We start from the raw sequence: 11,643 nt of genomic DNA on the forward strand, positions 1-11,643 counted from the left end.
TTGCAATGCAGAGTTTATTTGAATGCAGCAAGACTACGAGGAAAGCAGCAAACATTTCAAATCTTTTCATATGTGGACATACAGCGACCCAGAAGCAGAATACACAAATAAATAGTATTTCATATTTAAATGACACCCCCCCCCCCCACACACACACACTCCAACAAATCCCCCCAATTTTCAATACTGGCTAGCAATTTAGAAGCGAACTCCATCTCCCATGAGCCATTGCGGCATGGCGAGCGCTACAGACCTGCTGTAAAAGTTAAAGGGAGAAAAGTGTTCTTAGCCAAAAATACGAGCAGGTGACGCTTAACTATTAGTCTCCACGCTACACGTTAGCACTGTTTCTTCTCATTATTTTGATGGCAAATTGGGAGCATGTTTATACGCTAATGAGTTGGGGGAAGAGTTCATTGGCAAATATGTCGTCCCAGGGGCTCTCAGAGCACAGCGGGGACGGCATGTCGCTGAAGGGGGACGGGGAGCCCTCGTATCCGGAGTCGCTGTAGACGTCCGCCAGGCAGGCTTCCTTATCCAGGACGCTGAGGGCGGGCGAGGAGGAGGCGGCATTGGCAATGCAGAGGAAGTCTTCCATCTGTCTAGGGATGCCGACTTCCTCCGGCTCGTCTTTGACGCACACGTCGTCGTCGTCCTCCTCCTCCTCCACCACCACAACCTCAGCGACGGGGAAGGAAGCCATCACGCTCTCATTGTCGCTTTCCTCGACGTCTTGCATGGCCACCTCTGCCGGCTTGGTGTAAATGTGATCCAAGTGGATCAGTCCATTAAGGGTCTCCAGCTTAATTGGTGGGGGCCCCAGAGGTGCAGGTGCGGCGGCAGGTACTGGATCCCGCCCACCAACCAAGAGCACCGGCGGCTCCTCGCACTCCTTGTCGCAAGACTCAAGGAAAAGCTCCGGGTCAAGGATGTCCAGAATGCCCAGGAGCAGATCAGACTGGGGAGGAGATTAGCCTGGTCAACTTTCACCCCGTTGCAGAGCTCACTTGGTTAAGCCTCGTTTCAGTTTGCATTGCAAAACCTAAGCGTCCACCACATATGCACCCATTTTTATCCATCTCAGTGCCACTTGCTGTTGCCTGAAAATGGCATCACAGTTGCTTGGGTATCGACCAATCACAGCTCAGCAAGTGGCAAAATGGCTACCCTTAAAATTGTTTCCCCCCCCCCAATTTCAATGTACCACCATTCTACGTTAAATTTCTTTTCAGCTTCTTGCTGTTAAGGTGAACCTACCTTTTTATGTTTTATTTTAGCTGAAAATCTAAGGCTTTCCATTGTAAAAGATGCCAAAAGTGGATCCTATTTACGGTGATCTGGGGTGCTCGGCACACCTACCTCATTGTCTGCAACATCAGGACCATCTGTATCCATTGGGAAGTTTTCAGGTTTTGGAACTGCTGGGTCTGCACCTTCTGCAGAGGCACACGTAGCCTGAGTGCTGCGGACTCAGAAGACCCGATTCCCAAACCTGCTTCATTCCCATTAGACACAAACACCTGAACCTGAACCAGATAGGGAGAGGAAGAAAAAAAAAACGAGATTAATTTGTGTTCAGATAGCTGCCAAACAAGATGCCTTTAAATAACCCGAGTCGCACCTTTTCCTTTGTGTCAACGGTGTCCAACCCAAGTCTTAGCTTCAGCTCATCATTGTCAGTAAGCAGGCTGTGGTTTTTTTCCCGGAGGAGCCGGTTCTCAATGTGAAGCTTTTGGTTCTGGGAAAATGCAGATTACAATACAAGTTTATCCTGCTTACTCTGAAAACAGGTAACAAATTGGGCAGTTAAACTGACAACGACTGCTGACAGCTGTCACATTCCAGCCAACGCAAAAAGTAAAATACCTCTAGTTCTAACTCCAGGACCTGCTGCTCCAGTTCACCCATTTTGGCTTTTTTTCTGTCTCTGGCCGTCTGGGCTGCAACTCTGTTTTTCAGTTTCCTGTGAGGAGGAGGAGGGTGAATACTTGAGTATAAGTGAGGGCATTCTTTCCGTGATGCTAAGTAAGCATTTCAACCCGCCATGTTCTTGCCACGCAGGCAAGTCAAAGTCCCGCCGGGTGGGACCACTGTGGCCAGATAAGCAGGTTTTAAAGTCCATTTGATACGGTCACTCTTTTGGCTTAAATGCAACACTATTATCTAGACAAATAACTAAAAACCTTTTGATTCTTTAGGGTGTCGTTAACTTCAGAGAGCATGGTAGAATAGAACATAAAACAATTAAAGACTGTTAAACCTTAAAGTCAAAGACTGTCAAATGAAAACAAAGTCAAAGGCAGTAAAATGAAAGCCCTAACAAATGCAAGGGAGCAGTTTAAAGCCATGGAATATAGCTTGGCTTCAGTAAGAGTTTAAACAAAAATGAGAAAAATATACTACTTCTAATAACAACGGAAGAAACAGGAGGAGTACTTTATTACACTTGGGTTAAACGTCACCGCCATTTTGTGTGATTCAATCAATACTGTATGACTGCGCCTGACCCACATTAGTAAAAATTCTAAAAGCCAAACCAACGACATTTCACACATCCCCGCCAACAAGTTTTTTTTCAAAGCGAACCTTCTAAGCGATTTCTCCTCGGGGCTCAAGTGTGTGAGCCGCTGCCTTTTGCGCACCGGCGGCCCCGCCGAGCTGCTCGACTCGGAGTCCGACGACGCCTGGTTGGAGGCGGACGGCAGGACCACCGAGATGGGGCGGCCGAAGCTCGCCGTCGCGGTGCCGCCGCTCTGCTTCCCGGAGATAAGGAGCAGTTTGTGGGCGCCCCCGCTCGTTGCCGCTACCATCACCATGTTTGCGCGATATCCTCCTCGGTCTCCGATCACCCTTCTCCCAAAAATAAACAACCCGAGGGATCTTTCTGCGGCCGCGGTGATATTCTTCTTCTGACAGACGGGCGACAGCCTCGGCGATTTTTCTACTATCGTGTTGATACCTGATAGGCTGGAGAGGAAATCGACGTCACTGCCTTACAGCTTGTGATTGGACAAGGCGCTTACCTAATTTGCATTTCTACTTTCTTCCTCTTACAAAAGACGAATTCCTCCAAATCTTGTCTTCAAACCTAAAAATAACAAGCCCATAAAGGATAGTTATTATTATTATTATTATTTAAATGTGTTTCATTATATAAGAATCTGTTTTGGAACGTAGTGTGGGAGATTCACTTAGTAGAAAGTGATGCAAGCTATTTGGGGGAGGGGGAGGGGTTATTTGAGTACGTTGGAATGTAAACCAAGGGCGTTGGTTGCATCATATGGGATTTTCCTGGACTAGTACCCAAACACGCTGTGAAATATGATAAGAAATACGTCAAAATATAAATATTGACACTTTAATCATAATGCACATTGACAAAATAAAAATGTTAAAAAAATTAAAAATAATACAGTACATTTATATAACAGATGAATGACCTATGAATAACCTATTATTGTATTGAACTGATATTTAGAGACTAGCACTAGATAATATAAAATATCGATATCATGTAAAAATATATATATCCCGATTTGGTATGGTACGCAATGACTTTTTTGTTGCCATTTTATATACGTTTGAATGAATTTGTCAATACTGTAAAAGTGTAAATGTGCCATATAACATATACAGTATCCCTCCAATTAGACGATTTGATACCTATCTTGGTATATTTCAAAATGGAATGATTTGGTTCAATTCGATGCACTGGCATCTTTTAAATAATAAACGATTTTCTGGTTAAAAACCTTTTTTTGTTAACAGCCCTAATATATGCATAGGTATATATTGGCAAATCATTATTCAGTATCTTGATACCATCGGAAGCAAATCGTGATGTAATGTCCATCCCTGTATCGTGATCAGGGTTGGGGAATCTAGATCCAGAAAGTAGGTAGGCAGGTAAACGAGCACCTTTTGAGTAGAAGCACCAGTGGCTAAAGTCAAACTGTTTCAGGGTTTGTTCTCTCTGGACCTGGATTCCCAAACCCTGATCGTGCTACTATCGATATGGTGAATTTATCGGCACTACTAAATCACTGAAAAACATACTTTATTTTAGCAGATCGTGACATTGGTGTATTGAGTCTCTAGATTATACAATCTTGCAATACTATCGATAGCCTCTTACGAATTGGAACCAAAATTGGAAATTTATTGTACGTATCATCAATCAAATTGAAAGGTTTTTGTTGTGGCACGTTTTGCTCTGCGTGATTACTTTATAGCAATGTCGTAAAAAGTATGTCAATGTCACACAATCATTGTTAATGTTCAGGAAAGCCTGCTTTAACTTCCTGACCTCATGTCTAGTTTCCTCCTTGTTTTGACATTTTTTTTCTTTCATAACTTCCTTTTGTTTATTTGCAGAAATTAACTAACAATTCAATGTAAAGTAGGTCAAAATAGTTTTGTTGCAGCATTCCGTTTAACTTTGACCGTTTTATAAATCTCGGCGTATGACATGAAGGTGTTTGATTCTGTCAACAAGGACGCAGCGCCCCAGATAAAAGCACGTTGTATCATTCAGCAGCCATTAGAAAACAAACACTTCAAACGAGCTTGCAATGCCCTCCAAACAAGAATCCATGTTTTTTCAACCCAGCAAGCAAACGTTTGACGAGCTTTGGCTCCAATCCATTTCTAAGGAGCGGAACATTCAACAGTAAAGCAGCACTTTGGCACTTTGGGTGAAGTGTTAGCTTTCGTTATGTCGCTCAAGTGCAGCAGAATGCACCAAAGTCCTTTTAGTCATAGTGTGAAACACAATATCAGACATCGCAAGGTTGATGACGAACCATTTTTGGTCACTGAAGTAACAAATTCCTAACATTTGAAAATACATAGTAAAAAAATAATAATAATAATCTAACAAAAACGGTATAAAATTCATCCTAAAATTGTTAATTAGAAAATAATAAAACACTCATCATAATAAATACATAAAATTAACAAATACAATTGCAAAAAAAAAAAACGTTAAAAATGTACAAGTAGTTAACTAAAACATAAAAGTTAAACTTATAATACAATTGAAAAAAAATCACCAAATTAAAATTGAAAAAGTACCATGGTAAATAAATACACCATAAAAGACAATATTAGACACACAAAATAGCAAAAATAAAAAGATCACAACCTGTAATGTATAATACTAAAACATGATAAATAACTACAATAATGCAAAATTAAGACTAAATAAATGTTTGTTTCCCATATTTTTATAGTAATAACAGCAAAATGCTGTTACACTAGTTTTTGTTTTGTTTTTAAGCCGCTTGCTTCTCCTTATTTAACTGCAAACAAGCTCACGTGTGAGGACGCGCTTGCACGGGCGTAAAGGCACAAAGTCCACAAAACCTTCAAAGCCTTGCAGGATTGTTGGTCAAGTGAACGGCAGCAGAGCATTACAGGCTCCTCTTTGCTGTTTGACCGGTTCTTTTAAGTACGTTTAAGTGCAAGCGGAACTCCAAGCACGGGCGTGTTGCCTTTATGACGTCTTATTCACTGTTCTGTGACACACTTAAACAATATGTCTCAGGTTAACTTTAAATGTTTTTTTTTTTTTATATCAGTAGCACTACTAAGTTAACATTTAAAGTTATATATAGTAGCCCGAGGACTTCTTTGACAGATTGAATGCTAATTAGCGACTCATGAATGTTTGTTTCCGTGGTTTCACTTTGGAAAAAGTAGGCCTGTCATTTGTAGTGAATGTCGCTAATTCTAACTAAGCATTTGCATTTTGCACCTCGCTATTTCACACTTTGTTTTGTTGAAGTTAGAAAAAAATAGACCTTTTATTTGGAGCGTACATTTCTGCGGATAAAATGCTAATTGGCAGGCACATTCGAGCATTTGTAGCCCACTCTTGAACTCCAACTTTATTTAAATAGTTTTGGTTGCTTCACTTCACACTTCACAAAAGTGATGTCGCTGATTGCCGAAAGGATAATTAGCTAGCTAACATTGTAGCATTTGTAGCTCATTATTCAGTCTTCATTTTGTTGTTTAGTTTGTTGTGGAAGTCCTTTGAGCGACAAAAGGCTAACTAAGTAGCATATTTTAGCATTTGTGCCTTGTTGTTTGTAACTGTTTTGGTTGTTTGACTTTTGATTAACAATTTCCAGCGGATGTTTCTGACAAATAAACTGCTTGTTTGCTAGCACATTTGTAGCATTTGCTCACTATTTTAATATTCACTTTGTTAAAGCAATTGTTTCACTTTGAAAAAAAGTAGGCCTCCCATTTGTAGTTACAATGCTAACTAGCTGGCACATTTTAGCATTTGTAGCTTATTTAACTTTTATTGAAATTGATTTCACATTGGAATAAGAAGGTCCCTTAACAAAATGATTTCTTTGTTCCACAATGTTTGTTAAGTAATTCTGTGTTATGTTATTCATCAACGTTTCAGTTGATTCCATTTCCCCAAGAAATATACGCCTTCTCATCAAGCGGTTTCCTCAAGAAATAAATTACAAATAAAATACATTGAAAAAAAGTAGGCAAATATAATTGTGTGGTAAAAGTGAAATTTCCACTCATCTTGTGATGGAGCTATCATTTTGTTATATAAAGTCCATTTCACTTGAGTTCAGTGTTAAGTGTAGAGTGTGAGTATTTAATGAATGGTTAAACGTGCACATTGAAATGCAAATAACAGGCGGGTATCCTCCCTGGGGCTCAGAGTTGGCGTGTATGTGATTACAAGTGGGGCGTTTCCTCACAATAGACCAATCCCAAAAGCTAGTGAGTGGGTGTCAAAAGGTATAAATAGACAAAAAAATATGTAATTTAAACGTATAGTAGTAAAATGTTTAGAAAAGGCTATGAAGAAAAACCCTGCAATGTATAATTTATGTTTGGAAATGCAGTATGAAAAATTCAGCATGCGCGCTGCTGCTTCACTCCAGTCAGTGTTATCTCGTCTAGTGAATATTATTGTGTTTAATTAAAAGGATGGGAGCAAAATATTTTGAAAGCTCCACAAAACTAGAAAAAAAAATCTTGTTATATCATTTTATTGAACGTTATTTCATTTATCGATAATAACAATAGTAATATTAACTAAATATATAGTTCATACTGATATAACAAAAATATTTATAGTAAGCATGCAGAGAAACTGAATTAAAAAAATATTATTTTTAATCGGCAATATATTGATAGTAGTAAAAATGCAGCAAATTGTAACTACAGTAATAGGGAAACTAATTTAAGTTGAATTAGTGAAATATTTTGGAAAAAGCCAAAAAGCTATGAAAATCGATTTAGCGTTTGCAAAGCTGTTGATTGAATTAAGAGGCATTAAACAGAGCCTCCCTCTCAGTAAACAACAGCCAGGCGAGGTGTGTGTAAACTATGGCACATATTGTGTAGCGGTGGGCCCGCCCTGGGACAGAGCCCAGCTGGAGAAATAAGGGGGGGCTCATTTTGTTTACCTTACTTCTTTTCACATTCTGCTCCCGACCCACAATGCACTGGGATGTTGTTTGCTGGGCCTGCGGGTTTCCCACAGCCTCTGTATGGACAGTACAGTACAGCAACTCTGTCCCTACACTTTATTGGGTCTCAGTAACACGACCATGGTGAAACAAATGGCTTTCAAAGGAAACTGGCGGTCTAAACTGAGTTAGGGTTTCAAAAGCAGGTTGTGAGTGTGCCATTCCTTCTGGTGTTCCTATCCATGACCCTCTCTCCATGTCTTATTTCCTTTGCCCTTGTTTGTCTTTTTCCTTCTGTTCCTGCATTCATGCATCCTTGTGTCCTTCATTCCATCCATCCATTTATTTTCTTTGTCCTTGCTTGCTTCTCTACTTCCTTTTCCCATCCATCTATCCCTTCTCACTTTCATACTGTCATTGTTTTTCCTTCCTTCCTTCCTTCCTTGCAGGCTCCCGGCCTAATGGCAAGTTATATGTCATGCGGCTATGTTGCCCTCTGGTGCTTAGAGCGAGCAATTACAACATTTAGTGGAGCGCTAACTATAGCGTTGGTGTGCCAAAAACAAAAATAAATCCAAATAAATATGCTAAAATGCAACTTATTGAAGCAGTTTATCTTTGTATACAACAGTAAACAGACATTGAGTGTTAGATTAGCAATGGGTATAAAATAATTTGACGTCGGAACGTGTCACATTTAGCTTAGCTTAATATTGATACTAAAAGCGAATTATTTTAGCATTGTTTAAAAATAAATAAATAGCCGGTGGCAGTTGCTGTCAGCTTAGTGTTGATACTAGGACCAGTAATAGTCAGCATTGTTACGGTAGTATTCTACTTTACCTATGACAGTAATCTTATTTTAGCATTGATAATACCAAGAGATGTGACTGACTTTTAGCTAATTAGCCCATCTTAGCATTGTTGCTGGAAATAGATTAGTTTAAATTACCTTAGCATTGACACTGTTAACTTTAAAGGATTAATGATGTCATGACAATAATCCAATCGCTTTTTGTACATATGTAGCGATAGTAATAACTGTCACTGTCCTCATCAAAAATTCAAACCAAACATTGGAGGATTCTCACATTCTCATAACAAGAATCCTATTGATTTATTTTGTCCTCGTGAAAATCTTACTGATTTTAAACTGCACATTTATTAAACACACTGTATTGTTGCCCACTATTCTTAGTGACAGTAACTATTCAAACAGTACTCAATTGACCCTTTGTTGCAACTGACGTTATTGCTTGAAGCCAGAATGATGATGATGATGATGATGAAGAAGGGGCCTCCCATAAGGCCGCATGTCATTGCATAAAGCAATTAGGGGAGGATGGATGGTGGGAGGATGTGGGATACACTATTGGGGCCCCTGGGATGATGATGTGAGAGGATTTTCTCATGATGACAATGTGGCGTGTTGCATGTTTACCGTGATGTCACCACTCCAACTCTACTGGGAACGTGTCATGACATCAATAATGAGTAGAACAAGACGGGCAGTGACTGTGACAGTTAGCTTAGCGCATCTTAGCATTGATACCACGAGTCAAGGGTTTAGAGTTCAGCATTTTATCTGGAAACTCGAGCGTAGACGTGAGTTCACCTCAAAGATCATGTAAGGTAAATTTGGGGATTTGTTTCTAAAGATAATTGCTGAAATCGTGCAAAGACTGAACAAAAAACAAAAAAACAATGTACGTACTGAATTGTTGAGATATACTGTTAAACTCTTTTCATCAAGCCAAGTTACGCACTTGGTCTTTTTGGCATGAGGCGGCTTTTGGACATTAAATATATATTTTTCCAATTAACACTGATGGAAACAGATAATATTAGTTTAACGTTTATACGTCAAACAGACCGAGATTATTACCCAATTATTTTCCTCTTCGTAAAAAAGGTAGGTGATAATTTAACATTGATAATAGGCTACAAATAAAAATAAGCAAATAGTGACTGCGGGATAGTAAATGGATGGATGCATTTAGCAGTTAGCTTAGCATTGATTAGAAAACAGGTAATGACAATTTGTTAAGTTTATCTTGAATGTTAAAATGTCACCAAGTTCCAGAAAGTTTAGATAAAGTGAGATAAGTTTAACGTTGATACCACAAACAGGAAGTGACGGTTAGCATATTTGTAGCATTGCTACAGATACCAAATACAATGTTCCCCCGCATAATCACGTTTTTTCAATTATCCTTTTTATGGGTTTGTACTGTATCCTTACTGTAATTCCCTCACATGTGGGAAAGGAGAGCCAAGGTTGGCACCGTTACCCAAAATAGATTCAAAACTCAGAGCACAACAGTGTGGCCTTGCAACAAGTGTGTCTTATTCAGTCATGCAACAGAGGGCAGCGTTATCCCAAAAGTGGAATCATCTGTGCCTGAGTGAACTTTTCAACTGTCTGTACTTATGATGATTGATGATTATTCAGAAAAAAATATTTTGAAAAAGACCTGAATTAAGTCAAAGGTTTGGCACGGTGTAAGCCTCCCTAACCAAGGAGTGCCTTTTTAACTAATATCTGCCTCCTGCAAATGTGACTGAAAACCAGACCTGGTGATTTGTTTTGAAGTGGAATGACAGGTAAAGCTCAATCACACACACACACACACGCACACGCCCACACAAAAAGCCAATTTATATTTATTATTGTTTATTTATAAAATAATTGAAACAATTATGAAAAGCGGTAAAGTAAGTGTGTTGTTGTAGTAGTAGTAGTGGCACAATGAGCCTCCTTAACTCTTCACTATAGCAATGTGATTGAAAATTTGTCCTGTGTAGATGGGGTTTTTTTTATAGGTGGAATGGGAAGAAAAAAGAGCAATTTTTTCTTGACATTTTTACACAAATTGTAGTTTATGTGGAAAACATTATTATCAATACGAAAAAAAGGTGAATTAGGTCAAACTTTGAGTCCCAATTAGGGAGGACCTCCTTCACTAATAGCAATGTAATTGCAAATGAACTCTGTTAAGTGTTTTTTTTAAAGGTAGAACGGCAGGTAAAGGTGATAAGGCTTATATGCTCAACTATTTACAAAATATGAAGTCTATATGTGAACTATTCCTGTTATGATAAACTGAATTAAGTAAAATAGAGTCAGACTTTTGCAACTTCAAACCAGGAAGTGTGCACAGGAATGCCCCTTTAAACTTGGAGATCCATGTTGCGAAGTCGGGGGGGGGGGGGGGGGGCATTACCAACCGGCCATCACTCGACAATAGAGACACAAACCATGAATGGCAAATATAATTTACACAATTATAAACAAAAGTATCTCTTTTTTTATTACATTAATTATTTATTCGAAGGAAGTAACTTCACAATCCCAACGTGATTTGGACTGACTGCGTTAACCAGAACAACAGGCAATTGATTGGAATCAGCCATCTTTGTTGTTGTTTGATTAGCCTCAAATGTTTTAATATCGTTAGGAGGACAATCAGAGTGGGATAAATCAGACTTCCTGCCTTCCTCGAATGAAGCATTAACTCGATGAAAGGACGCTCTCCGCTCATTGAAAAGCATTAAATTTTGGATTGTTTTAATTTGATTTGTGAGGATTATTTTGATTTCAAAATGTGATGAAATGTTGTTTGACTACTATAACAATCTGCCTGGTTTGTATTGTAGTCAGGCTAAAACAATACAACATACCGTTTGTTTTCACCGTGTAAGGTGCGAAAATATTCGAAATACCCGGATGTTTGGAATTGGCAATAGTTAATTTGATTGAAATAAGTCTCGTTTTGGTTGAGTTTTCTTTTAAGGTGGAATGACAGGTAAGGGTCACAATCGAGCTAGAATTAAGATTATACTATGAATATTTTTATTTTATTTTAAAATATTATATATTATGTGTAAACTATTCCTGTTATTACAAAAGGCGCATCTCACGAAGTCAAACTTTATCCCAGTGACGTCCCGGCTGACGAGTGCCTCCTTAACAAACCGAGTGCTGGCACTTGAGCGTGAAAGGGGGCGGGGCCAGAAGCCTTTTGGGAGGGAGAGAAGAAAAAAGTTAGAAAAAAAATCACGTGTTTGAGATCAAAGGAGATCCGCTTTGTAGAGGAGGGCGGGGGGAGGAGGGAGGGGTGAGAAATAAAGGGGGAGGAGGAGGGGGGTAAGCGAGGAACGGAGGGGGAGGAGGCTTGAGCAGCAGCCAGTG

At 39.3% G+C, this 11,643-nt stretch overlaps 1 protein-coding gene across 1 annotated transcript; it reads right to left on the minus strand.

The window, feature by feature from the left end:
* On the minus strand, window positions 1-2,932 carry xbp1 (X-box binding protein 1). Its single transcript, XM_086075322.1, is given in 6 exon segments — window positions 1-958; window positions 1,360-1,434; window positions 1,437-1,526; window positions 1,622-1,738; window positions 1,867-1,963; window positions 2,587-2,932. Coding segments are annotated over 6 exon segments (1,182 nt in total). The 5' UTR covers window positions 2,817-2,932; the 3' UTR covers window positions 1-385.
* Window positions 2,933-11,643: the final 8,711 nt, after the last annotated feature.

Source organism: Leptonotus elevatus, chromosome 5, assembly GCF_054856555.1.
Source record: "Leptonotus elevatus isolate MCC_2025b chromosome 5, RoL_Lele_1.0, whole genome shotgun sequence".
Classification (NCBI taxonomy): domain Eukaryota; kingdom Metazoa; phylum Chordata; class Actinopteri; order Syngnathiformes; family Syngnathidae; genus Leptonotus; species Leptonotus elevatus.